This window comes from Phalacrocorax aristotelis, chromosome 15, assembly GCF_949628215.1.
Source record: "Phalacrocorax aristotelis chromosome 15, bGulAri2.1, whole genome shotgun sequence".
NCBI lineage: Eukaryota > Metazoa > Chordata > Aves > Suliformes > Phalacrocoracidae > Phalacrocorax > Phalacrocorax aristotelis.
Genome location: NC_134290.1, coordinates 4,247,536 through 4,275,413, shown reverse-complemented (window position 1 = coordinate 4,275,413; position 27,878 = coordinate 4,247,536). Strand labels below are relative to the sequence as shown.

The following is a 27,878-nucleotide window of genomic DNA, read 5'->3' as shown; positions in this document are numbered from 1 at the left end:
TCCTTTGAGCCCTTCTGGTGGCCGTGCTCAGGAAGCCCTTCTGCTGCCTCGGTGTGGGGTGGTAGAAGGGACTGGTGGCTGCCTCCGCGAATCATCTCCTTTCCCTGAGGATGCATAGGGATGGAGCATGGCTAGTCCCTGCTAGCCTCCCAAAACAGGAGCCTCAGGACAAAATGCACTGCTTGTCCTCAGATTTTGGGTTCTTAAAAAGTAAGGCTGTGCCAGAAGCCCAGGCAGAGTCCCCTGTGGGAGCAGGGGAAATCCTGGGTACCCTGGCACGGCAATACAGACCCTCCTGCCTGGCGCTGGAGGCAGCTGTGATGCTCAGGCAGCTCCAGCTGGGGCATGTGAAGTGTTAAAATCTGCTGCCTGTGTGGGGTGCTCCTGCCTGCCAGACCCTCATCTCCCCCTGTTAAGGCAGGGGCAGACCAGCGCATGCTTGAGGCGGCAGATGTATCTGGTGGCCACAGCATCGTGCTGTCACTTGCTTCCCCATTTTGTCCCCAAAGATGTGGCAGCCACTGGGCTGCAGTTGTTACATGGAACGAGGGTGCTCATCCTTCTCCCCCAGGCTGGGAGATCTCAGTCTCTAAAGGCTTTTAGCTTTTGGAAATTAATTTAATTCAGCTGGACGATGCCTCCTGTGAGGCCACTCTCCCCCTCGTGCTTAGGCACTAGAAAGTCATATTTACTTTGGTCCGTCCCCAGTGAGCATCACCACGTTTGCAGGAGCAAAGCCTTAGTGAGCAGCCTGTCTCCTCTCCTACTTTTATTTGCATTTCAGCACCCGATCCAAGCTCTACCCTTTGCTAACACAGTGGGTCTCACTGAGGGCAAAGCATGCCTTTGGTTCCCCCAAGCTGTTTGATTCCCACCATGGTCGTGGCACTCCCTGGGTCACCCTGACATGGATCTGAGGTGAGATTTGGACATGGGTGTCTGGACCTTATCCCAGCAAGCCCTTTGGCCAGTGAATCCCCGAGCAAGCTCGGGACAGGATGCCTTGACTTTCCTGCAAGGGGAAAGAGCAGGGCAGGGTGTGGAGAATGAAATCGTAAACAGGGTTTGCATGAACACGGTCACGTACCCTCTTCCTTCATCAGTCTCTGCTTTCCTTCAGTCCCTGCCTGACTGCGTCCCACTTGCCCAGCATCTCTGGTGCTCCCCTTCCTGGTGGTGCTGGGCCACCTTAGGTGATGCAACTTTAATTCATGGCTAGTGAATTAATAGAGGAAAGAGAGAGCCCATCTTAACAGGGCTCCGTTGCGCTAGCATCCTACCGGGGGTTCATCGTGCCCATGCGGAAAGACCCAGGCTCCCAAATGCCACTTGGAGAACCAGAGAGGTTAATTTTTTCTAATGGCACTTAATGATTTTTCAGGAGGCAACCACTAGATCCTGCCTGCTAATCCCATTAGTGTTTCAGGATAGTAATTAGTGCATTAAAGAGGCAGCTTCTTCTTTTTTCCCCTTTTCTCTAGCAGAGCCGTGCTAAAGTGTTAGCTGTTTATTAGCCTGAATGTGGTGGCTAACGCTTTGCCTGGCACAGAGAAAAAGTGGCTTTTTGGAGCTGTTATCAGCTAATTCTTATTTTATAGCAGTGTCCACGCAATTCATGAGTATTGTAGGGTAGGGTTTTTTAGGGTCATAACTTCTGTGGTGTCCGAATCCTCTGTGTTCTCCACAGGAGGGAGGCTTCCTTCTGGCCTCAAATATAAATATAAATGGAGCTCATCCCTGAAATATTATTTCAAGCCTTCTCTGATCAACCCCTTTCTGGTTTTAGCTGTGCCAGTGGGCTCTGGGTTTGCTTTGGATCGTGGCTTCCTGTTCCATGTATCATGTCCCAGCATGGAAAGATGTGCTAGACCTGCAGAGCTGATAGTCTGGGGACACTGCTGGGGACCCCAAGTGCTGGGTGGGATTTCCTGGGGCCATTTCGGGTCTAGATTTACCCCCATACTGTCCCTTTGCAGGCTGCTTTCTAGTGGGACCCATCTGAAACCCTCCCAAGGGGGATGCTGGTGTCCCTCAGGCAGACTTATCTCCTCACCTGGCTTGCCCCGTCTCAGGATGGGGTGAAATGGGCTCTGGGGAGACAGGGATGACCTTGGCAAAAGCAAAAAGCTCTCTCTCCATGAGCTGTGGGTCAGTGTTGGTGGAGGGAAGATGTCAGGGTGCTGTGGGGCTGGCCGCCCAGATTTTTCCATCTCAGTGCAGGCACAAAAGTAAACCACCACCATATATCTGGGAGAGCAGTAGCAGTGACCAGGTCCTCTCTGGAGGAAAGCCATCATGTACCACTTGACTTTTGATGACAGCTCATAAGTTTGTTTGCGTTTTGTGTTTCAGAGCTTATTTCTAGGGTTTAATCCATCATTTTTGTATACTGAAGTCTTCTGAAGCAGGGGTTAACTTTTTTGAGCTTACAGCCTCAGATTTTCCTGCACGGAGCCTCCAGCTGTTGACCATAACTCTGGGGTATGGAACATTACTCCTAAAAAGATCCCCTGGCTTCCATAAATCCACAATCCATAAACATCTCATGAATGGTCTTGAAACAGAAACAAAACATTTAGAGTGGCTGATAATATAATGCCCATTTAATACCTCATGAATTCCACAGGCCATTTAAATCTTTCATGGATAGTTAATGATTATTCATCAGCAGGAAGTCAGGAAAAAAAAACAAACTCTGAATGGAAGGTCTTAAAATGCATTAGTTGGGGAGCAAAAGCCAAGCTAGTTAAGAGCGAGCTCAAGAACATGTGTTAACCATTGGAAGGGTGTGTATAAAATATCCCTCTGGAGGCAAGATCTGCCCTGGAGTGTCCTCCCCAAAAGCAGTGGTTGGGTGGTCTTCATCCTTAGAGCCACGCAAAGAGGAGGTGAGCCCAAAATCTTGTCTGCTTCCCCGTTTGTGGTTCCTTTTGCCACTCTGGTGTCTGGCCAAATTAATGAACTCCATGGCCTTCAAAGAACAGCCTCCGGCAAGCAGCTGGGAAGGGAGGAGGATCAGAGCATAACGATGGTGAATGAAAGCAGTGTGACCTGACCCAGCTGAGCCCCAGGGGAAGTGCTGAAGCCTCCTGAGAGCTGAAGTCAAGCAGCTGCTGGAGAGGACATGTAGTTTTGGTGGTGTACTTAGGTCAGGTTTGGGCTGAGAGGAGGCTCCTCCAGCACAAGACAGCTTTATTTTAGGTAGGCTTTCAGCGAAGTCTCCTTATCCTGTATTGTTGCAATCGCATTTAAGGTGTGGATGCAGATAGGGTTAGCTGTTCTGGTGGAAAAGGCTGTTTATCCAAAGCCTTTGATGACCTTATGATGATCATCTTCCCTGCCTTTAGCCTTGTTGACGCTGAGGTGGTTTGTTTTGGTACTGTTTTTCAAAATCAGGATGAGGATATCCTGAATGCGTTAAGTCAGACGTGAAGTTCACATCTGATCTGGTGATAGAGCACATACCCATTTTCTGATTTTCCTTTTCCATTGTATTATTTTCAACTCTCTACCAATGCTAACTTGACACTTCCTCTGTTGTGGGGTTGGTTTTTTCCATCCCAGGTAACAGAGAAACTCCTGAGAACAGGGTATCTCCTGTGGCACTTGGCCATGTCTGGTGTAGGATCCTACTTGGGGCATCTAGGCAGAGAGGTGAAAGACAGAGTCATAGACTTGCAGAAACTCAGGACCAGAGGTGGTCTTCATCATCCTCACCTCACTGAGCAGCCTGCAGTTCGATTGTCCCTCAGAGTTAATCATTTATGCTGGTCTTAAATGCTACTGAGTGATAGGTCATTTATTCTGCTGCTCTGCAATCTTTATAATAATGACCTTTTCCCTTGTATCAGTTCCAATCAATGCTTCTACCAGGTAGATCAATTATTTGATATTCTGCGTGGGCTGGATTTGGTAAGAGTGGTGTTGAGATAGCTCTTGTGCCTGACATTTCACAGGCTTGGAAAGGCAGGTGAGCTCTTGGCTTTGGGGACGAGGAAGAGATTGATGTTTGCAGGGCAGGTGGATGCAGCGGGACACTACCAACATGTGCAAATAATCCATAGGCAGCATCTTCAGCATTGGGTTATTCATCCGGTATGGTGTCCGAAAATATAGACACCTGCCTGGTACTTCTGCAAGGGGGAAAGCATTCAAGTAAGGGAATTTGGAGAGCAAAACGAGCAGCATCTCGCTCTCTGTTTCCAAATAATCTTTCTCATTAATCTCGGTGCCTTTGATGGTGAGTTTTGCACAGGTCCTGCATTGTCTCCAGCTCTCTCAAAGTATGATCTGCACACCGCATCCTGACAGTGATGGGTAGCCTCCGTAACAAATTGGCTCTCTGCTGCAATTATCCCACTGCTCTGGGCTGCGGTTCTCCTTAGGTATGTCATTAATGTTAATTACTGCTGTGGTATTCCATCAAGAGGCGCAGGAGCTTTAACACGCTTGGAGGAGAAGCTTTTCACCGTGTCCTTTAATGAGAAGTTGAGCCTCCTTTCGCCACTTTGAAAACGGAGAGCATGATTATGAATTTAGATAGGGATTAACATCTCGTGGGGGACAGATGGACGGGTGAGCTGTCGTAGAGCTCTCCTGCTGCTGGCACTATTGCCTGACTTGCTGCCACCATGGTGTCCAGGCATGAGGGGAGGGCACGGTGAGGGTAGGTGCTGTGAGCAGCGTCCTGGGGTGGTGACCAGGAGATGGATTAACTACTGTTAGTCATGATAGGAGGACATGCTTGAGCTCTTTTCGGCTCTCTTTTCCAGCTGTAGCTATGCAGGAAAGACATGAAACAGCTCCTCTGTTCTCTTCTTTGTAGCCCAAGAGGTTGGTGAGTGCCTTCCATCACCATTCTGCAAGCCCCCACTGACCTGTTGCTGTGGCCGTCCCAGCGCCCAAGCAGGTGGTGGCTTGGCCAAGTGCTCTGGTGGCTTCCTTGGCAATAATTAAATGAAATCCAAGAAGGCAGGGACAGCAGGCTTCCCCCAAAAAATCCATGAGACTGCTCTGACTTCTCTCTTTCAATTAAGAGCAGCCCAAGCCCACCATGCATCAGCAGCCTCAGATATAGAGGCAGCCTGCAAGCAAAACACAGAGAAAGATTGCCCCACGTCTCTTCTGAGATGAAAGGTTTGCAGAGCTGTAATTAGTGTCATGAACCCCTACCTCAGGGCTTTCCAGCCACTGGCAATCTGTGCTTTTCCCTCCAGTGCTGTAATTTTTGGAGAATTGCCTCCCAAGACAGGTCTAGGTGTGTGCACGGGTGCCTAGGCCATGTGAGTGTTGCTCTTCTCACATTAATGCAAATGGTGCAGGCAAACGCTTGAGTTGATCGCACCTCTTTTCTTGGCTGACTTTTGCAAGCGTGGAGATGATGGAAATAGTCTTATACCAATGAAAAGCTCTGTGGTCTTCAGCCCACTAATTCCTCTCCTGAGAGGCCAGGCTGAGAGAGTTGGGGTTGCTCAGCCTGGAGAAGAGAAGGCTCTGGGTAGACCTTATAGTAGCCCTTCAGTTCTTGAAGGGGGTTTATAAGAAAGATGGGGACAGACTTTTTAACAGTAGTGGTAGGACAAGGGGTAGAGGTTTTAAACTAAAGGAGGGTAGCTTTAAACTGTATATAAGGAAGACATTTTTCTACAATGAGGGTGGTGAAGTGCTGGCACAAGTTGCTCAGAGAGGTGGTCGATGCCCCATCCCTGGAAACATCCAAGGCCAGGGTGGACGGGGCTCTGAGCAACCTGATCTAGTTGAAGATGTCCCTGCTCACAGCAGGGGGGTTGGACTAGGTGAGCTCTAAAGGTCCCTTCCATCCCAAACGGATCCATGAGTCTGTGATTTGGTGGGGAAAAAAATGCCCAGAGCTGACCTGCCTGGCTGAGGTTGTTCTGTCGAGGGATGGAGAAACCCACTTACCTCTAACTTTCAAACAAGAGACACCCTGGGACTGAACCGGTGTGGAAATGGCTCCAGCAAAAGGAGACTCAACCTCACCACCGCTGGTTGGCCACAGCTGGTGGGGCTCATCCACCACCACCCTTGTGTGCCCCTCAAAGAAATGTAACAGTGGAAGTGAAGAAAACAGAAGGGGTTTAATGAGAAACAGGACCTGCTGCAGGATCTTGGCAATTAGCTCCTTGAGCTCCTTCCATGCAGCAGCCTGCGTCTGCTCTGAGCCTTGTTCCTGCTGCCCTCCTGCAGCACCATCTCGTTGGCGTATGAGTCCCGGGAGGGGGGAATAAACCTGTTTGGCTTGAGGTCCCTTCAAAGAATTTCCTACCTTTATAATTTGCAGCTGTAATAAAAAGTTACGCTTTGTGCCACAGAAAGAGAATAATAGATCAGTAAGACTTGAACCTTAAAATTCAGCCATCCAGGCAAGCAGAGACAGGCACTTAGATAAATATTTAACTGTCGAGGCTTTGATATGAAGAATCTGCTTTTCCTCTGGCAGGAGGAGGAGGGGTTTGTTGTCTCTTACGGTAATGAGGAGGATAAATGTAACATCTGGTGGATATTCTCTATTTTTTTTAAATATCAAAGTAGTATTGCATAGCACTTGTTCAGATCTGGGTGTATAATGAAGAAATTTCATCTATTCAGACAGGTTCAAATAATCCACGGCCTTACCTGTGTGTTTTCCTTGAACTCTGAAAATGCTGAAGCAGCTGGTGCTGTCCTCGCTGCGTGGGGAGGGATGCGCGACAGCACCGGGCATGGATGCTGTATGTTTATTCTCATGCATGAAGGCTGACCTGGTGCCTCCTTTTCTGCCTGTGATAGCTGCAACCACGGTAGTTTTTGTCCAAGCTTCCCAGGCCTGTTGGTTTGGGGATGCTCGTGCTTCTTGGCCAGGGAAGTTGCCTGGATTTTTGTGTATTTTTGGGAATCTCTGAAGAGAGGATTTGGGTTTTGCCAGGCATGTGCCATCACGGGAACCCAACAGGAAGGGAGAAGAACTGGCATCTCTTTTTGCATTAAAAAAATGCAAGAGTAAATTTGTGGAGTTTCCCTTTTTTCTGGTTTTTTTTCTTTTTTTGTCATTGCATGTGGATGCTGCTTGCTCAGGCTGGAGGCGACTGCCTGGTGTGGACAGGAAAGCACTTTGCCTACTCCTTCCTCTGATTTAATACAGAATATTGTGCAATTAAGCCAGTCAAAAGGCCATAAATCTTCTGGGCTGAATCCTTACTGAGACTGTGAACTTCAGGCCAGGCAGCAGCGATCTTTAATCCTTTGCAGAGCGCTAACTGAAATACTGATGAGAAGATTTTCTTTTTTTTTTCCCCCCCTCTATTTCCCTTCCTTTAAAAGAAACGCTTGCGTTGAAATTGGAGTGCACTGGAGAGGAGCAAAGCGGTGAATAAAACATAGTCTGGCACAGTCAGCTGCAGGGTCAACTCACTCGTTTCAGCTAAATTTTAAATGTAAACTTAGGTTTTTTTCTTACAGTAATAATGGCAAGTGACAGCAAAAGCCTGCAGAGCAGATAGAGCAGAGAGTTATTTACTTGATTTCCATCTTTTATTTAAGAAATGGGCATGAATGCCACCGAGGTGCAGGGAACTGCTTGGTGAGTCCGCTTTGGGATGCTCTTTGGGATGGCCATGGGTCGGCCGTAGCCCTGGGCAGAGCTGTACCCTGGGAGCATCAAGGAGCTGGCAGCCCTATGGCCATTGCCTCTCCGCTCCCCGTAAAGTATATGTTCCCCTGTGCTCATCCTTATACACCAACTTCTGCTGGCGAGCGTGTGCTTTCCCAGCGCATCCCACTCTTCCACCCTGTGAATCACCCAGCCCCATCCCAGCTGCTTCGTGCTTTTGCCCAGCAAAGCTCCGCGCATCCTCACCGGGTACCCTTCTGTTGCAGACCCTAGCGCATCCATACCATCCCCACATCCCGGCTCGTGCCCCAAGGTCCTGTCATCCCTGCCCTCCTGACGGGCTTCAATGCACATAGAGCCTCTCTGGGGCTGAAAGGAGTGACGGGCCCTTTGTCCTGGATGTCTGCTCGTGTTTTTCACTGCCTGTTGAAACCCTCTGTGGTCCTTTCCCCCCCCCCACTCCCCGAGGCCGGTGATAAACATTTGACTGATTCCCCGGAGCAGGCGGAGATGAGCCGTTCAGTCTGGATTGACACCTAGAGGGATTTGCATTAAGCACTTCAAACTAGCTGGGCTTTTTTTTTTTTTTTTTTCTTTTTTTTTTGAGAACCATCATCATATATTTAGCAAATTCTTGCATGAAATTATGTCCCTAATAGTTGGCACTTACCTGTCTGTGCGTGGAGTTGCTGTCAGTGAGTGGCACCAGCTTTCCTGAGCATCCATGTCAGCCTGCAGCAGCAATGAGCCCTGGTGCTCCTGTGAACTCTGGTTTCGTGGGGCTTGGGTGGGGGGGTGCTGTGTCTGGTGTCCCCCCTGGGAGATGCATGGACACGGCAAGGATAAAAATGAGGTTCTTCTAGGCCATGTGGAAGGTTAGGGGGCAGTGAGAGGTAATGGAGTGGAGCAGGCTGAGGGGGATGCGGGGAGGGTCTGCAGGTCCAGGAGCAGCCGGGGGACTTGCAATGTGGGAAGGGCTGACAACCAGTGATCTTGAAAAGGGTTTGGGGAGCAGAGGGCTGCATGGGACATGGTCCAGCCCTGTCTCGCTGGTGAGATGCCTGGCACTCCTGCAGCGAGGGGTGCTTGGTGCTTGCAGGGCCTCTGGGGCTGCCTGGCTTTGCAGCCTCTTGCAGTGGGGATGGGGCTGGGACGAGTGTGGAGAGGGGACCTGAGGCTCACAGAGTGGCAAAAAAAAAATAGTTTGGATGTTCAGATTTGGGGATCTGATTCAAACCTGACAAAAAAAGAGCACTTGTCCCTGTGGTGGCACTTTTCCTGCCATCCCTGGGGTGACGGTGGCTTACTGTAGTCACCCTAGGGTCTCCCCTAGATGTTGGAGGGCTTCAAGCCTTGAGATGGCCTGCGTGTGGTCCTCTTCGCTCCCCACAAACCCTTTAAAGCCAAAATAAAAAAAATAATGTATATAACTAGCTCTCCACTCCCCCTGCTTGGTGCTTTACAGCCTCCCCCAGCACGGGCTGGAGTCTCATTTCAGTAGTTGTCCAGCTGTGACTTCAGGAAAATGGTCCTTCCCAAGGGCTGGGAGGTATCGCCACCATCTAAATAGCCCTTTCCACAGCCCAAGGCTTTGCAGAGCTGAGCTGCGCTTTCCCTTCTGCCGTGCTTGCTTCTCCATCAGCGGTTTTGTATAATCACCGGAATGTTTTAGGGGAAGCGCTTGCCTTTTCCACCCCAGCCAAGCAGCTGAGAACTTGCCAGCTTCTGGAGAGGTCTGAAACGATGCCTAATGTGGGGATTAGTGCGGCCAGCTCCCCCCAGCATTGAAGGGAGCCTGGCTTGCATTGTGCGCTGGACTTTGCTTGTTCCTTCTGATCCGGCCGGGGCTTGCTTGTCTGAGTTCCCCAACAGTGAGGTCCAGCCTGGCCCCCATCCAGGATGGAGGGAGGTGGGTCTGCTGCTGTCCCAGGGCTTTATCCCTATGGAAAACTGAATTAAGCTGATGTTCTTCCTTGTTTTTTAAAATCAAAATCCCCTTTTTTTGCTTCCGCTGTCCTCTCCAGGTTTGGAAGCCCGGCAGCGGGGTAATGCCCAGCAAGCCTGGCACAGAGGAGGGGAGTCCTCCTGCCCCTGGCCTGGGGGGGTCCAGGGGCTCCAGGCTGTGCTGGGGGGTTTAGGCTGAGACGACCGTGTTGCATTTCCAGCACATGCTTTTTCCCCCGTCATGCAATGCTGGCTTGGGTAAATGAGGGAAAATGGAAATGTTGGCCAGAGATGGCCGAAACTGCCCTGGGGAATTGGAAGTTGAGGCTGGTGGTGGTTAGGAGGTATAGCCTCCTCTGCCTGGGGGATTTATGTCCTTATCTCTGCTTACCACCTGAAAAGCGAGAGACCTTTCACCCCTGGAGCGTAAAAAGCCTAATTTAGGAGTGGCTTAGTGCTCACAGCAGAGGAAAGGTTTTTGCAGCGGGGCTGGGCTGGTGCAGCTCCGGCTGCATGTCTCCCAAAGGGTGGTGGCCCCATCCTGCACCGGGCTGGCACAGTCACCAGCCATAAGCAGCATCCCTCTAAGAGCCTGGAATGCTTTCAGTTTCACCAAGTGTCCTCTTGGTAGGTTATGGGGAGGGGGCTGTAGTGTATTGTCCTTGTCCTGGTGCTCCTTCCATGGGCTGAGACGAGCACAGGTGGTGCAGAAGCACATGGTGGTCTGAAGGGTTGGACTTGATGATCTTAACGGTCTTTTCCAACATAAATGAATCTATGATTCTGTGAACCAACATTCCCAAAAATGCCTCTGTTGGAGCCCTCTGCAAAGCCCTTGAAGAGGATGCCCTCACGGGCAAGGAGATGCTTCCCATGAGAATGGTTATTGCCCTGTGGCCCGTGTAAGGCCAAGGGGAACCATCCCAATTCCACTCTGGGATGCTGCAATGCAAACGGGTGGATGTAGAAGGCTGGTGAGAAGCAGGCTGTGACCCCCCTCTCATGGCAGCAAATCCCTTATACGGTGCCTGTGACTGGCCTCATCCTGCACCCCTGCTCCGAAGCCTGTGCAGCAAGGGTAGTGTTTGACCCTCTTTATGCGCACGCAGCCCCAAATGGGGCACGGTTTGCATGGCAGGGAGGGGTTTGCTCTGTGGCCTGCTGGCATCCTGCATGCCTTGTCCCCAAGCTGGTGGTCATGGCCTCGAGGCTGCTTTGGAGTAGCCAAGAGGAGTTTGCAGAGAAGCAGAGGAACCACGTCACCTCTTGGGATGTCTTTGCAGCTCATTGTTTGTGCCCTCTGCTGCTTGCAGGACTTGTCCTTCTCCAGCTTTTGGAGGAGTTATCGCTGTCTTTGCTGGAGGACAGAGGGTGGGTTTGCTCCCTGGGTGCACCACCCAACCATGCACAGTGCCGGGACACCTGCTCCCAGTTGGGGGCAAAACCAGGGGGAAGCCAGCAAGAGGAGAGCTGTGTCCTCTGCAACCCAAACCCAGTGTTTGCCCTGGCCCTGCAGCATCTCCCGGGCTCCCTGTGGGCTCTGTGGCCATACCCTGCTCTGGTGCTGCTCTCCCACAGAGGGACAAGCTGCCGCCTCAGCCTGTTTGAGAAGGACTGAAAGCCTGGAGGGAAGCACCAAGCTCTAGTGCACATCTAGGCAGGTGAAGGTGCAGGTTTGCTGTCAGCCTCCCCAGCACCCCAGGGACACCTCGGGGGTTCCTAACAGCTGTGACACTGCTGTCCCCAGTGTTGGGGTCCTTGCAGCAGGATATCCTGTCCCTGTGAACCTCCTGCAGCAGGGGACTTGCCAGGGGTGAGGATGCTCCTGCTGCAGCATCCTGCTCCTCTCTTTGTTAGCAGGGAGGCTTTGGTCCCTGCTCCCCCTCTTTTAGGGCAGGGAAAGGGGTCGAGGCCACAGCGAGACAGGCAGCTGACCCTTGCAGGTTACCCAGTTGGATCATGGTGTTTGTGTGTATTTATTAATTTATTTCTTTTTTTTCTGAAGAAACAGGGAGAGAGAAAAATATCTCTGTCCAAAATCACTCATCCTTCCTAATAATGAGAGCTGTCACCAGCCCTGCTTGGCAAGGAAATGATGTTCGCGGTAAATATTTGGTCTGGAACTGATTTATGGGTGGAAAAAAATGAGATTAGTGGCTAATCACTGTGTTGCAGGAAGCGCTTTGAGCTGAGTGCTGGGACCAAGCTTGCGGGGAGCTGGGGCCATGCCTGAACCGGGGGAGCTGTGCCGGGGGCTTCGGTGATGTTGTGGTTGTGCTGCTGGGTTGGGTTGGGATCTAGTGGCAACAGAGGGGCTGGACCAGCTCTGGGGGACACTAGGCTTCTCCTCACCTTGGAGCTTTGCAGATTTGCTTTAAGGACTGGGGGTTTAGGTTCAGGGCAGCTCAGGCCCCCCTGGCAGGGCATTTCCCATGGGGCTGCCGGTGTATCGGACCCCCATGGGCTCCAAGCCAGGAGGGTTTTGCTGTTGGCCCTGGCTGGAGGCAATCATCCATCCCATCCTTGAGCCCAGCACACCCAAAGAAGTCATTACAGCCACCCTCACGGCAGCACCAGCTTTTCCTGTGCGAGGAAACAATTAGCTTATTAGAGGGCGGTTTAATTTTCTTCTGCTAAAGTGGGCTGGCAAGTGCAGCACGGTCATTTCCTATCGACTGGCAGGGTCAGAGGCCCCTGGGCATTGCTGGGGCCTGGGGCGGCGGGAGGTGCGTGGCCCTGGGGAGGACGGCTCGCCTGTGGGCAGGACCAGGTGTCTGAGCTCGGCTGCGTCTCTGGTTGACTTTACTGGAGCGACGGGAGCGGAGCAGGACCAGGTGCCTGCGAATAACTGTATAGGAGTTTGCAGGAAAGCAGCTGTTGGTCACAAAGAGGAAAGCTTCGAGACAGAGCAGTGCCAGCGTTTATACCCTCCTGATTTCTGCTGTAACAGGGCTCACAGTGTTGCATGGTGCTGCATGGCGTTGCATAGCTCCGGTTTGGTTTTGGGGCCGGATGCTCTGGGTTTCCCTCCTGGACTGCGGCAGGACGGGCTCAGCTGCTGCTGTTGCAGAGATGCTGTGATTCTCTTGCCTCCCTCTCCGCTCCCACATTGTTTTTTCGCCTAATTCTAACAATATAACCAGGAACTGAAGGCAACAGGTTGAATTAAAGACTAACTGAGTTGTGTAATGATGCTAACCGTGCCACCTATGAGAAAACCCTCTCTAGCCATGCACAAGCTGCACTGCTGGGAGGACAGCTCGTCCTCGATGACTGTGAGCTGTCGCGCTGCCCGCTCCAAGCTTGGATGGCAATCTCTGCCCCAGATCCTCCAAATCTCCAAAAGGGCTGAGCTGCCTTACCCTGAGACTGCTTTGGGGCAGGGCACATGATGGTCCTCTCTACCTTGCATTATTGCAATGTGCCCAGGGTGGGAGCAGCTGAGCCAGCAAGGCTTAGCAGTGCCAGAAACCTGCAGCCTGGTCCCTGCGAGCTGTTGGTGACAGTCTGCGTTGCAAATCTTTCAGGTTTGTGTGCTGCTTTGGGCCCATCCGAGCCACCAGAGTGATGGCTGGTCCCTGTCACAGCACAAGGCAGGTGGGAAAATGGGCTGATATGGGAGGGGTGGGTGTCTTGTACCCCGCTGCTCTGCAGCCTTTCATTTCTGATGAACATTTCCGAGTGCTTAGGGTTGTCCGCGCCACAGTCCTGTGCCACGGTGAGCTGTTCCCCAGGTTTCTGTTGAGGCTGATCCTAGCATTAGCCTTGGGTGACATGCTCTGCTGCAGTCCACCCCTTGGTTGTACTCAGTTCCCCTGCTTGGGCCCTAAAATGGATATAGGTGACATTAAATGTCATTAAAATCGGAGCGGGTGCTGAGTGCTGCAGAGTGCCAGTGGTCCGGGCGCCAGTGCCTCGCTCTTGGTGGGAAGGAGCCAGGACCAGTGCTGCCGTGATGCACAGGCAGCAGCATGTCTTGAGCTTGGCAGCACTGCAAGTGCTGAAGCAAGCAGTCTGAATCTGCTCTGTAATCCCGCCATGCCTTGGTTTCCGCCGTTCGAAGCAGGGCTGGTAGTAACGGCTGGTGTTTTGGGATGTGGATGAGCTCTGTGTGGCGGCTGCCTTGGAGCCCAAGCCTTACCCTCTGCTGGCAGCCTCTGAGCTGGTGTAACGAGGAGCCATGATGGGCACAGCAGCACATCCAGCTGTCCTGGCCCCAAATGGGACAAGGCAGTTGCCTGGGGACTTGTGCAAAGGTGTTCAAGGACTCAGGTGTTACTGCAGACATGCCTTTTAACCATCAGCGAGGCCCACATGGGTGGTTTTGTGTTGGAAATCTCTCAGATTGGGGCACTGAGGGGTGATGTGGTCCCATGGAGGACTGGCGGGCAGTAGGTGGTTTCAGGGTTGCTATAAGGCCAGCAAGGCTGGGGTTAATGGGGCTTTTGGACCAACTGACCCTTTTCAGCCAGGTTTTCCAGGAGGAAGGGCTCTCAAATGCAATGTGTTCCATAATGAAAATTGCCTTTTTTTGATGATGGGGAGGGATTGAAAGTTCTTGTAGGGAGATGAGTCTAATTAACACATAAGGTCACAGGGTGGCGCAGCATCCCCCCGTGTAAGCAGCCATCCTACAGGTGCCACCAGTCCCTCGGTGCATCACTCCCTCCTCCCCACCTGTAAGCCAACCTCCCTGTGATTTCTTGCCCTTCACTTTTCTCTCCTTTTTCCTTCCAGAGTCAAGAAGAAGAATAAGCCCTTGAACCTCAAGATCCACAACAGCGTGGGAAGCTGCGAGAACATCCCTGCACAGCGCTCCCCGCTCCTCTCCGAGCGCTCCCTGCGCTCCTTCTTTGTGGGGTACCCGCCTTTCCTCCCCTCCACCCCTCCTGTCCACACTGAAGCCACCTTCTCAGCAAGTAAGTCCAAGTGGCCCCCTCAGGTCCCCCTTCCATGGGGTGGGGGATGGCTGATGCCAAGCAAAGGACGTGACTGTGGGAAACTCGGGGTGTCCGCCTGTGCATCGAAGGTCTGGAGGTTGTTGGTCGAGTGCTGTGCAGTGAGCACAGCCCTGGTGCAGGTGTCTCGCATCAGTGCTTAGAGATATGTGGGTGCTTCTGAACAAATACAAGCCTGGAAACTTGATTACATATGTCTGTATATATACAAAACCACTGTCATATTGAATATTGATTTATGCAAACAGATATGCTCCCTATCACAATAACACAGGTGCTGTCATTTGGAAAAGCCATGAGCCTTTCTGTGCTGAGTTGGTGCCGCTGGCTCGCTGTCACTTGAGAGTGACTTTTCCAAGGGTTCCTTTGTAAATCCAGCTGTGGTTTTACCTTCGTGTAAGGAGGCTGCTTTCCAGACCTCTTTGCTTGCAGGGTTTTGAGCTGATGCAGAGTCTTGGGTGAAGCTGGCCCCAAGGCAGGCAGGTCTGGTGCAAACACCACAGAGCTTGATCCCAGCAGCTGGCCCCAGTCCTGCCTGTGGGTCTGCCTGGGGCGGTTTGCCCTCTTCCAGGAGGTGCTGGTGGCGGGACTTGATGGGTGGATTTGGGTCAATGACCTCCCCCAGGGCGGTGCTGCTGGCCAGGGAGAAACAGCCTGACCCTTTTTTCCCTGTCTCGGACTGGTGCCCCAATGAATTCTGCAGGAACTGAAGCTTTTACAAGCCAGGCGTGGTGCTCAGCCCAAACAAAGCCCTCCCACAAAACATGTGGCAGCTGCTGGGAGTGATTTGTGTGTCAAGAGCTGTTGTGGGGAGGGTGAGCTCCCCTTGTATCTTGTTGTTCAGCTAAAAACTTCCTCCAGCTCCATATCCAGGCTGGTTTTCTGCCACTCTCCCCTCCCCAGACCTCTCCGTTGTTTGCTTTCCCAAAATGTGGTCTTTCTGGCTTGGTTTGGGTTCTTCCAGTTGTTCTTACTGCTTTGCTCTTGGCTGAAGAAGGGGTTCTCAGGTAACACCCCTTCCTGCCCACCCAGCACCCGAGCACTGGCAGGTTTTCCTCCTTGTTATACTTCCCACCGGGGCAGGAAGCAGCACCAGGATGGCTTCACTGGCCTCCCTGAGCGCTGGTTTTCAGGTGCTGGGTGCCAGTCTGGTGGAGCAGCTCCTTCTCCCTGCTTGCATCCCCACAGCCATGCCCTCTCAGCCCTCTGCAAGGCAAAAACCTCATGATTTCTCTCTCTCTTCCTCTCTCTTCCTCTCTCTTCCTCTCTCTTCCTCTCTCTTCCTCTCTCTTCCTCTCTCTTCCTCTCTCTTCCTCTCTCTTCCTCTCTCTTCCTCTCTCTTCCTCTCTCTTCCTCTCTCTTCCTCTCTCTTCCTCTCTCTTCCTCTCTCTTCCTCTCTCTTCCTTTCTCTCTCTCAGCTGCTGTTTGGCATTATTGAAGGATCTTTGAGCCATTTCTGGCATCCTTTTTCTCCCCTTTCTTTGGCTTTGGGGACAGGGAGACCTGACAGGCGCTCTACAGCCAGGCGATGTTATTCCTAGAGATGTCCAGCTACCTGACTCTCCCTGGCACAGCCAGCTGATTTGCCCAGAGCAAGGGGTATTTCTGCATTGCTATTTCCCCCCCAGCATCAGCTGAGTTCAACTTGCAGCCCAGAACGATGGGGGCTAGCAGACCAGAAACCAAGAAATAAAACCCCTTCTTGGCTAACCCCCCCGGTGTCTTGTTGCATTAGGTTTCCTCACGCATCAGCGTTGGATTACGTCCCATGGTGTGATAACCTGATATAATGTGGCATTGCAGGAACATGATGCAATGAGAAGTGATGGGCTATCAAGTGACTAACACTGCTGGAGAGGTGTCTCTTCTCATTTCCCTCAGCCCTTCAACTTTCTTGGCTGCTGTGAATGTTTGTTTTCTGGGCTAGATGTGAGCTGTGGAGAGGAGCTTGGTTGCACCAGCCAGTTGATCCCTGCTGAGAGGTTTTAGCATCAGCAAAACCATGTGGTGCTTGCAGGATCAGTGTCCGTGCACTCAGTGACCCTTGCTGCTGGGGACCTGTGGAGAAATTTTGGTGCAAGGCAAAAAACCCCCACTACATTGTAGTTTTTCTCTCTCTCTTGTGTTTCTGCATCACTCTGTACCAGTGGCCTTGTACTCGAGCTGCATCCCCGGTTTCTGTCTGCTTCCACATTTGCTTTCCTGTTTGCGACCCTGTGGGAAGAGCGGCCGCATCCTGCGCGTGGCAGCCAGGTGCTGAGCGTGGCCCTGCAGGAAGAGAGATGGGGTTTAATGGAGCTTGATGCCAGGGTTCGTTACCTTGCAGGGAGATGAGTTATGCCAAGCGGTGCAGAGGCGTGTTTATTTGTGGGGAGGAGTAGATATCTCTGCATCTTTCCCCATGCCCAGTGTTGCTGTTGTGGGGCCTGGGCGGCTTCCCCCAGCTCCAGCACATGGTGCTTTGCCTGTGCTCAGGTCTCCTGTTCTCATCTTGCTGCTGTTCTTGCTGGTTCAAAGTACCAGGGCTTGTAGGTCCTATGAGAAGCACTGGTCATGGTTTGGGGGTCACACCTCGCCCTATCTCCCGGGCTGCTGCTATCTCATTTCCTTTCAAGCGCAACAGGGTTCCCATGTGCTGCTGGATGAGCTCCATGGGGTTCACCACAGGTGTGAGCCGGTGCACCAGGCCCACCCCACATCCCAAGGACCTCCCTGTCCCCATCCCCATCCTTGAGGCACAGTTGCGGGTTGGCAGCCGAGTTCTCTACAATATCCCATCCCTATGACCATGGGTACCTAAGCTTTTAAAGAGGTAAATGCCTTTTCCCTTTTCCTCCTGTGGGATCAGCACAGCAGTGCCTGGTGTGCTCTGGATTGATGTGGAATTACTTCCCTAAGCATTGAATCAAAAAAATGTTGTCAATTGAGATGCGTGAGAGGAGCCTGGTGAGCCCTTGGTGAGATCCCTCTCTCCCTGTCTGTCTCTCAGTGATCTCTTTTCAACAGCCAGCACATCTTGCTGCTTGTGGCAGGAGCGTGATCCCATCTGAATCATCTCTGGTCCTGATCGGATGTGGGTTTGGATGCTCTCTCTCGCTGGAAGCGAGCTGCAGAAGGAACCTCTTTCTCCTGCAGCACAAATCTTGCTGGAGGGGCAAAATCCCCTTCAGGCAGGGCCAGGATCCCTGTGAATTTTGGTTTTGAATTGAAATCTTTCCTTAGCAGCCCTTGGAGGGGGAGCAGAAAGGGGGAAGTGAAAACCTTTGGGGTGCACTTGAACTTTAGCTTGGCCTTGAAATAGCCCAGCCCTAAGGCTGAGGGACAGAGATGATTTGTCTGGCTCCATCCAGGACCCTCTCTTGGTGCACTGATCACTCCTGGTGAACAAGTGACTGCCAGAGACGTGTTGTTACTTTGAAATAGGATTTAGTACTCAACACCTACAAGCACCCAGACATCAAGTTGGATCTTCTTTTTATTGTAAAGGCTTATGTCTAGTTGGTCCTGTTTGTGTCTCCTTTATCTGTGTGTCCTGGAGGTGGCTGGCATTGCCCCTGCGCTGTGCCCTCTGCCTGTCCTGTCCCTGCGGCAAGGCCAGCCGGAGCACTGTCACCGTGTGCATCCAGATCAGGTCACCTGCTCAATGGTCTCCAGGATGGGCCAGCAATGTTGTTTCCATCCTGGACTATTTAAAACAAAAAGGGGGTGGAAGGAAGGACAGAAAAAGCTGCGTGTGACTTTGCTGTGCTAGGACAGGAAAATGAGCACCCAGGCACATGGCTGTGTGGGGAACGTCTCACTGCTGCCATTCCTCCAGCTGGTGTCCAGCCCTGCAGAAGAAAAAGAGCAGCCAACGCAACCCAGCCCAAGACCCTGTGTGTACCAGGAGAGAAAAACCCATCATCTGTCCTTGGTGGCCCATAAACTGAAGCTCTGTGTGAGGCTTCTTAATGCAGGGACATTGCTGAACACCTTCCTGCAGCACATAGTGGAGAGGCTCACTTTTTGGTCTGAGAGCAAGACAAGAGCCATGGAGCATCCCCTGGTACGTGGAGTTATGAGCAATGACCCCTCAAAGCCCTTGTCTTGTCCCTCAAGAGTTGATCATGGTTGTTTTAATGCCGTCTCTAGATATGCCCACCTCCCCTCTCCTCGGCTCCCAGCTGGGTGCATCAGCCCAGTCCTATCATCAGCTCTGTTGCATCCAGTTGGCTTTGGTGCTGCTCTGGCCATGTCCCTGGTGGGCCACTTCTGGATCCCGGTCCTGGCTCTGCCTCTTGGTTTTGTGACCAAGGACTTTGCAGTTTATGTCACTGACTTTCTGCCCTGGTGAGCAGCCTAGCTGTGCCTACCTGCGGCTTGGGTGGTCAGCCAGTGATGGCCAAACAAGAAGCAAGAGCTGAGATGCCACCAGAGCTCCTTGCACTTCCTCAGCCCCTGAGCATCTGTGAAAGAGCTCTCAGAAGGGCTGGCATTGGGTAGGCATGGCTGACAGAGGTTCAAGATAATGTCCAGTGGGTCAAGCCCTGGGCTGGGAATCCAGGAGCCCTAAACCCAGCCTTTCTCCTGGAAAGAGCCAGGCAGGACCCAAGAGCATGATGCCCGTGCCGTGAGGGTGTCATGGGACGGTTGTGTGAGCCGCCAGTGCCATTCAGACCGTGGCCTTTCTCTGCAGGCATCCTGTCCCTGATGCTGGGTGTGGTTTCGTAGGGCAGAGACTTCTCTTACAGCCCAAACCGCCTTCAGAAGGTGACTTCCCAAGTGGGCATAATTTCTTTGTGACCATCAGTATTTTTTTCCTTCCTGAACCTGCCCTGCTGCCAGTACAAGCCATGGTATGAGCACTCCCCAGCTGTATTTGCAGCCCAGCTGGGAGCTCCCTGCAGCCCACATCTGGCCACAGCTGGCTGCCTTGCCATCAGACTGCTCCAGCACTCGTGAGGCACCGGAGGGTTTCCTACCCTGGCAGCGCTGTGTGGAGCAGAAGACACCTTTGGGTAAGCCTAATTGACCCTGCAAGGCTGTGAATTGGGGGGAAAAATCACAATGCAAGTATTTAAGCTAGCGAAGCGACTGAACATGACATTTCGGCTGTGTAAGTAGGATTGTCACGCTGCAAAGAGGAATGGCTGGGATTATAAAGTGACTCTGTTTTCTTACTAGATGGATGCTATAAGAATAGCTCTGCCTTCTTCATCTGCTTTGGATGATCCCCTTGGCAAGCACTGAGGTTTTATTTTGACTCGCCGGATCATCCTTCCACCTGCAGCAGGAACACTGTGGGGACATTGCTGGGTTTGGACCTGGCTGTGATTGCAGAATATTTGTTATGTGCCCTAACAGGGGGCGGGTCGACCCCCTTTTTACCCTGAATTCTGCATGGATTTTATATTGCAGGGGGAAAGCTGCTGGTTGCTGGCTGTTCTGAGCATCGCTGCAGCTCCTTTACTGCTGCAGCTGAGCTCTTTGGGCATCTCTCCCATCCTATTTTGGCCCTAAAACCAGCAAGAGTGAGGACTGAGTTGTCTTGTGGAGGGACTTTGCTCCCCTGGGTGCACCCTTTGCTGTGGAACAGCCCGCCAATGTGCTCGGCTCCCTGGTTGGGACTATGTGGGCAGTAACCTCTGCCAGCATCCCCCAACACCATCATGATATGGTCCCCGGGCTGCGATTTCTGCCTGGGGCTGGAGTGGTAGAGATATGCCTGATGCTGGATGTGCTGTTGTCTTCCAGGTGGTTGTTGAACTGTTTTGGGAGGAGGCTGCACCCCAGTGTCTCCCTGTAATGTCACCAGGGGACTCAACCACCCCAGGGCTGGGGCTGGGAGTGTTTCAGTGGCTGCCCAGGGTAGATGTGGGTCTCTAGGACGTCCACAGACAAGTGCAAAGTCTGCTGGCCATTCCTCAGCTTCACGGTGATTCATCCTGGGATGCTTTCCAAGTTCACTTCCATCAATTTTATCCATCCCATTCATAATGTGACCATCACCCGGTGCTGTTTGTTGTAGTAGGAGGAGGAGGGTTTGTTTATCGGGCTGTCACCATGATGGATAATGCATTCACAGCAATTCCCTGGGCATCCAGAAAGCTGCCAGGAGATGAGTAAGGTGGATATCATCCCCCATTGCTGTGGTTTGGCAGGGCTGCCAGCCCCAGGTGATGCTCCTGGTGTATCTGGTGAGGGTGTTGGGACTTGCTGAGGGCATCACTGGCCTCCTGATCTGCCCCCAAGGAGGGTGGAAACCCAAAGTAAATGAAATAGGGGAGCTCTGGCTGCTCTTCTCTATGCAGAAGATGCCCAGGCATCCTGCCTCCTGGCCAGGAAGCTGGGGAGAAACATTCGCACCGGCAGCCAAAAGGCGCCAGGGAGCTGTCAGGATGGCAGTGGGGGTGAGGAGGGTGTCACGGCTGAGGCAGCATCCCGGTCCCCGTCACCTCCGAGGTGCACGGGTGCCACTCAGGGACCAGTGGTGGCTGTCACAGCTGCCTGTCACTGCTGGGGAGCTGGGCAGCAGGGCTCTTCTCCCATGTTGGCTGTCAGAGGCGCGCCGGAGGCGGCTGTCACCCTCTGCCCAGGCAGTTTCCCCCCTTTCCTGTTTTCCTCCCGGCACATCTGATCCCCGTCAAGCGCGGGCTGTTGACTCAAGGATAATCTGTGCCGCACGGAGCAGGAGCCGCGACCTTTGTCGGCAGGATGCTGCAGCAAAGGAAACACAGAGGTTTTGTGGTGTTTGGGTGGAGGGTGACATCCTCCAGCATTGGGTGCCCTGCTGCGGGGTCCATGCCGCTCTGTGAGGACTGATGTGCTGGGTGGCACTGGGGAGCCAGGGATGGGGGAGGCAGGAAAGGGGCGGTGCTCAGCTGGGGAGTCCCTGTTGGGTTGCTCGGTGGGTACCGGCTGCATCCTTCCCCGGAAAATTACACCTGTGCCCATTAAATACCATCTGAGGAAAGGGGGGAAAAAAAAATCCTGAAACTGCCCTGACACACTTGTGTGATGGGAATTATGGCTAAAAGAGCTCTGATTTTCAAGCCATGGATGAGGTAGCTGGTGATAAATGTATAAGTAATGACTGACACGCGGGCAGGGGAGGTCAGGAGACATCAATCGTTGCGGGTCAGCTTGGGGTCGTTAGCGTGGGGCGGCGAGCTGTCAGAAGCAGAAGGATGGAGGGAGGCCGGCAGCCGGCTGTCACGCTTCAAAGCTCGCGAGGGTCAACTTATCCTGGTGCCGTCGGAGCAGCCGCAGCCCTTCAGATCTGACACTTCATATCGGACTCCCCATGAGAAAGCGTGACACACACCCCCCCGCCCCCCGCTGCGGTGAGACACACTCCTGTGGCCATGAGGGCTTTCTTTCTTGCAATTACCTCCAATTGTGGCAATTTTGGGTTTTTGATAAGAATATTCATCCTGTGCCGGGGGGAGGCTGCTGCATCTCCACCTTCCCTTTGGGTATCACCCTGATTTAATGGCAGGGAGAAACAGCTTTTCCTCTGGGTGAACATCTCATATGCACAGGTTAAAGGGAAGAATCACTAATTAACTTCAAACCCGCCCAAACCGTGGGGTGGTTCCCCACAGCAGTGGGGCGCCTCCTCCTGCCCCGCTTTGCTTGTTTTTCCTCCTGCAAACAGCAGGTCTATTGTTAAATGCCGCGATCCTTCATGTATCACTCCCTCTAATGAACGTAATTAGCCGTGAATCACGTAGGTCTCATTTTTGTTAGGAGGTTAAAATCCCCGATACATTTTAATACCTTTTTGCAGTGAGCGCATTTAGAAAGTAATTAAAAGTCTCAGCCGTCTTTGCCTACGTCACCTCTCCCCCCCCCCCAGGATGGCAGGTTTTAATTGAGGCCAGTTGAAAGTTAGTGGAAATAAATTGTGGCTGATAAAGCGGAGGTTGTAATTTAATTCTGGGAGAGGAGCTGTTCTTGCCTGTGCGTTTAGTTCACCAAGGACTGGTGTTGAGGCAGAGGGAGAACTGATTTGTGTAATGTGATTTACTGGTGAGAAAATGATGTTTAGGGAGGAATAGTGCTCATGCGTGTAGTGGCCCTCTCTTTAGAGCATCATCCTGGGGGCTTGTGGACATCCCTGGGACGTTGCAGGTATTGGAGTAGTGGGATGGATGCTGGTCCAGGAGCCCAGGGTGGGTTGTCTTAAGCGCTGGGGGGAACCATGGGTCAAAAATATTGCCTGCTGTTGGTGTTAAACAGCCAACCTGGGGCTGGGGCAGCAATAACCTTAATTGACTTCGTAGTCCTTCACCATCTTAATTGCCAGCTCTGCCCAAGGAGTGATCGGGACCGAGACAGCAGAGTAAGAGAAGGAGTCAGAGCAGCTGCTGGTGGGAGGTACTGGAGATGGATGCATTTTAGGATGCTCCCAAGACTTTTAACAGCGCCTTGCACAGGAAGCGGCATGTAAATGTAACCTTCAGAAAGAGAGCGCAATTAAAACACCCTGCCGCCTGCTATATTAAAATGGGATATTAAAGCAAACAGTGTTTCTCCCTGGTTGGAGGGATAATATCGAAAGTGTGTTTAGTGAGGGATTTACAGGCGTACTGAGCAAATGGCCGGGCCCGCAGCTGGGGTCTGCTGCTCGGCTCCGTGCCGTGGCTCGGCTCGCGTGGTGCTGAGGCAGGTTGCTTATGCCCAGGAAACCTCTCAAATCCCTTATTGAAGATCTGGCCTTTGAATCCAAGGCACAGATCCCCTTGCTAGGGCTGAGCATCCTGCAGGGCAGGACCTCTCCCGTGGCTGGGGCAGATGGCAGGAGGAGGAGGAGGGTCTCTGCCCTTGCTGAGGCTGAAGGGGGATGTGGAGTCCAAGCACAGCACTGGCACGGCTGTGCTGCTGATTACCTGCCCGCTGTAGCTGGCACTAATGAACTTACTTCTTTTTCCTTACCAGCCAAGGTCCCGTTACTCTTTTTCCCTCCCTTTCCCTTAGAAGGAGAGCACCAAGGCTGCTTTTTACTTTGCCTTTCTGTTTGAATACGAGTTAAATTGCCTTTCAAGTGGCTGACACTTGGCTTTTTGTTCAGCTGCAACCGCAAGACATCATGACTTATTAATAAATTATGCTGTTGCTGTTTTGGCTTTGTTTTCCCTTTCTTGTTTGGACATCATGATGTAGCTCCGGTAGCTTTGCAATCCCACTCTGTGTGCAGATGGGTGCAGCACCCATGGAGCAGGTGTGTCACCTCCTGCCTCTCTCCCTGGCCCAAGCTGGGTGCTGGGGGCTGTTTTGGGGGGACAAGAGACCCAGGTTCCCTACAGACCCAAGCATAAAGCCAGAGGAGGCCGCTTCCTTTCCAGAGAGGGAGCCCACTAGGACATCTCTAAGGGGAAATATCAGGCAAACCCTCTTTTTTGTGTGCATCCATTGCTCCCCTCCCCAAAAGCTTGAACCCTTGTTCTCACCTTTATTACCTGATAATTTTCCCTGTTTGTCCTCTCCCCACAGATACACTGTCAGTGCCTCGCTGGTCCCCGCAGATCCCCCGCCGAGATCTAGGAAACTCGATAAAACACAGGTATGCCAAGCCTGCCACAGAGAATCCCCCCTAATGCCTGGGGCTGAGCATCTCCTTTTCCATCTCTGGTCCGGGGCAGGTGGCTCAGGGCTGTTCCCCCTGTTTCCCACACTGTGCTGTGCTCTCCTAGAAGCCCGTTTAAATTCCATTTCAGTTCAGATTTGGTTTAGATAAGGCTTGAGCTGCTATCAATAAAACCTGTGTATAATCCATGACCATGCCAACCTTCAGCAATTTTCCCATCTCCGGATTATTGTCTTTCCATACCTACCGCAAGAAGGGGAAGCACTAGAAATAGTCTCAGTGAGGCAGCTGCTTCTCTGACAGTCTGGCAACTTGGGTCCCCAGGGCAGGGAGGTGTTTTGGGGACTCTGGCCACAGCCTGGGGTGGGCAAAGCTCGGGAGCCACAGTGAGCCGGTGGCTAATGCCCATCCTGGCTGGCTTGGACCCCTTTGGAGCAGGCTGTGCCCTTCTGCATAACAAAGGGGGCCTCAGACTTGTGTTTTGGCATCCCTAGGAAGATAGCTTGACACCTGCAGCTGTATTTGAAGGCCGAAAGGAAAGGATAAACTGGGGCTTGGTAGATAAGCGTGGCTCAGGCGATGTTTCTGCAGGAGCGTGGGTGGGGCAGCACAGCTCCATCTCCCCCCAGCCACCCTCTGTGTTTCTCTCCACAGGTTTTCCACCAAGTATTGGATGTCTCAGACCTGCACCGTCTGTGGGAAAGGAATGTTGTTTGGCTTAAAATGCAAAAACTGCAAGTACGTTGTGGCACTGGAGCTGTTTGTGTCACTCATTAATGTTGTGAGGGGGATAATGAGGGTGTTGCTGCTGCAGGGCCTTGGGCACAGGGAGACCAACCAGCCTCTCACCAGCTCATCCTTGCAGGAAGCTTTAATGAGACATGAAATTGGGTGAAGAACACCCCAAAATGGGGCTGAGGTCGGGTCTGCATGCTGGGGGTAGGATTAGTGTCCTTGGGGCGGATGCTGCCCACCAGACCTCAGCTCTGCTTGCACCAGGGTTCTGAGTCAGATCCTGACAGCATCCCAGCTCACTGCCGTCCTTGGCCTGGCTTTAGATGCCCACATTATAGGGTTACATGTGGAATTATCTGCAGGAGATGGTGGGATGGATGTACTGCGCCAGCGGGGTGAGAGCGACTCACATGAGAGCATCACCTCCCTGCAGGGTAGCTCTGCGCGTCGGATGGGTTTTGCCCACAGCCTTGGGCTGTGTCTGTTTTTTGCATCAGCAAAAGTCTTGTGGCCAGGAAACACCTGGCAGTGTTGTGGCACTGAAGAGCAAACCCACTCCAAACCACAATTAACCTGTGATGCAAAGGAGAGGGGCTGTGCTGGCTGTAAAATTGGGCACGACTAGAAAAAGATAGCAGGGCAGAGGCTGGGGCCACTTATATTGCTTTAAATCCAGGGTAGCTCATCTCTTACACAGTATTGTGCAGCTGTCAGCACTTAGTAAAGCTGCTTCTGGAGACACAATTGCCTTTTCTAGGGCTGGGTGCTGGGAATACACCCGTCATCTGCAGGTAACTGAGTTAGCTGGAGCTATGAAGTGATAAAAATTGCTGTTGCCATTGATTAAATGCTGATGAGTTAGCGAACTGGGATTTAAACCTGGACAAGAAATGCCTGGTTACTCTGCAGTTGGTGGTGGTTTTCTGGAAGTGATGTTATCAAATATATATATTTTAAAGTGGTGGTCCCTACTGCATTCAATGCTCTAGCAACTGGAGGCTTTGCTGCCTGCAAGCCCTGCCTGCTGTGCCTGCCCTGGGGCTGGTCCCTGTGCCGCAGAAGGGATGCTGGGACCTGCCCCTGCCATGCTGCAGCTCTGACTCTCTGTTGGTCCTGCTGGCTGTAGTTGCTCAGAAAAGAGCAAATAAATTTGCTGGTTGTAAAAAGTTAGGGTGAACGCAAAGTATTTAGGTCTGCTGGCTTTGCTGTAGCCACTCAGCCCCGGTGCTGCTATCCCCAGAAACAGGAGGGGAACAAGCAGGTAAAACAAACAAACAGACCCCAAGCCCCCTGAAGCCTCAAATACTGAATTAATCTCTGCCTTTCCCTCTAGGAATGGCTTTGTAATAAAAGCTAACACGCACAGCTCCTGAATTTTCATTACCCAGCTCATTGACTTGTAGCTGCTGTCTTTTTTTTCATCCTTTGCCCTTGTTTTTTTAAACCCTTTCCTCCTCTTTGCCTTTCCCCCTGTGACTGTCCCCACTCTGCCAGGGCTGCTGTGGCAGAGCATGAGCCAGGGACTCGCTTCCATCCCTAATTAAGAATGAACAGGAACTTTTCAGGGCAGTGGGAGCCTGCTTATGCCTATATGCATGACTCGGGGGTGAAGCCCTCCATAGACTCCTGGCTCTGTGAAACTACGCAAAGCTCTGCAGAATATTCAACGCAGCCATAAATGCTCTCATTATTTTTGTTAAATGCCCTGGTAGTAAAGCTAGGAGGGGAGGGCACAATGGCAGAGATTCATCAGGAGCCAAAGGGGGCTGGGGCAGCCACTTCCTTCCCCTCTGCTGCTCCTGAATTTAATTAAGCATAAAGCAGCGTTAGCACTGGATGGCGGTAAGGAGAAATGGCTTTCCCCTGAGTGTGGGTCTTTGCTCCTTTTATTTCAGCCAAGGCTGGCAGAAATGACAATTTTGGGCATTCTGGAGCTGGCTGGCGGGCACCTGATCCCCTGCAGCTGGTGGAGATAGAGGGGAGCTGGGCAGCTCCCCCAGGCAGGGCTGCGCCCCCTCCATTGGGGCAGATGCACCCACCATGGCTCTTGCTTGCCAAGGGCGTGCAGCCCCTGCGTCCTCCCAGCCAACAGCCCTGATGCTCTGACGACGTGTATCCCATACCACTCTTATCCCTGTGCCCAGGCAGCGGCTTGGGAATCGCGGGCCTTCCCGAGCGCAAGCTGCAGGATTGCAGGGATTTGGGAGGGTTTGCCGTGGGACCGTTCAGGCAGCGAGCACCCAGAGGCTGTGCACAACTAGAATATTACATCGAGTCATCTTTCTGGGTGAGGAAAGGGTCCCCAGTCTGCAGCGATGCTCCCTGCTCCCAGCTGCATGCCTTTGGCTGTACCGTGATGCTCCACATTCCCTTCATCCTCGCTTCTCACACCGTTTTCTCTGTTCCCTGCTAGGCTCAAGTGCCACAACAAATGCACCAAAGAGGCCCCTCCGTGTCACCTGCTGATCATCCACCGCGGAGGTAAGGGCCTTTCTTCCCCCTTCTGCCTCCATGGATGTTGCCACCAGGTAAAACTTTCAAAAGCCCCCCGGGCGATTCGGGAGCCCGACCCTCGCTGACGGCCGGCGGGACGGAGGCTCCCGAACCGCTTGGGCGCTCTGTGAAAATTTTACCCACCGTTTTTTCCGCTTGTAGGGAGACGAGTCGTTCGGGGCGAGGCAGATTTGCATTGCAAACCACTTCCACCCACCCTTCCCCTGCCTCCTTTTCTTTTCAGATTCCCCACCGCACGGGGTAAGTGCAACAGGTTTTAGCCTTTTGCTACCGTCGAGAGCTTAGGGCGGACGCGTGCACCCGAAATCTCCCGCGGCGCTGTCGGTGCATGGGGGTCCCTGCCACGGGGACACGGCCGTGCCCCTGCGGATGCTCGTGGTGTTTTCGGAGCTGCCTTATCCCGCTCTCCTATGGGAAAGCCCGTCCTAAAATCCACAGAGGAGGGAGAACTTTGCAGCAAGACGACGGGCATCGCTTCCCACCTCTTTTCTTCCAGATTGTGGCCGAGTGCTCCCTAATGGCCAGAGGACTGCGACCGCCTAAGGGAAAC

General features: G+C 52.5%; 1 protein-coding gene across 1 annotated transcript in view; it reads left to right on the top strand.

Annotated features, from left to right (window-relative positions):
* The window catches only part of KSR2 (kinase suppressor of ras 2), an 83,441-nt gene that overhangs the window by 18,309 nt on the left and 37,254 nt on the right, over positions 1-27,878 (top strand). Inside the window, exons 5-9 of the mRNA XM_075110729.1 lie at positions 14,291-14,472; positions 23,986-24,055; positions 24,734-24,817; positions 27,228-27,295; positions 27,470-27,568. Coding sequence (XP_074966830.1) covers positions 14,291-14,472; positions 23,986-24,055; positions 24,734-24,817; positions 27,228-27,295; positions 27,470-27,568 — 503 coding nt within the window. The remainder of the gene's footprint in view (positions 1-14,290; positions 14,473-23,985; positions 24,056-24,733; positions 24,818-27,227; positions 27,296-27,469; positions 27,569-27,878) is intronic.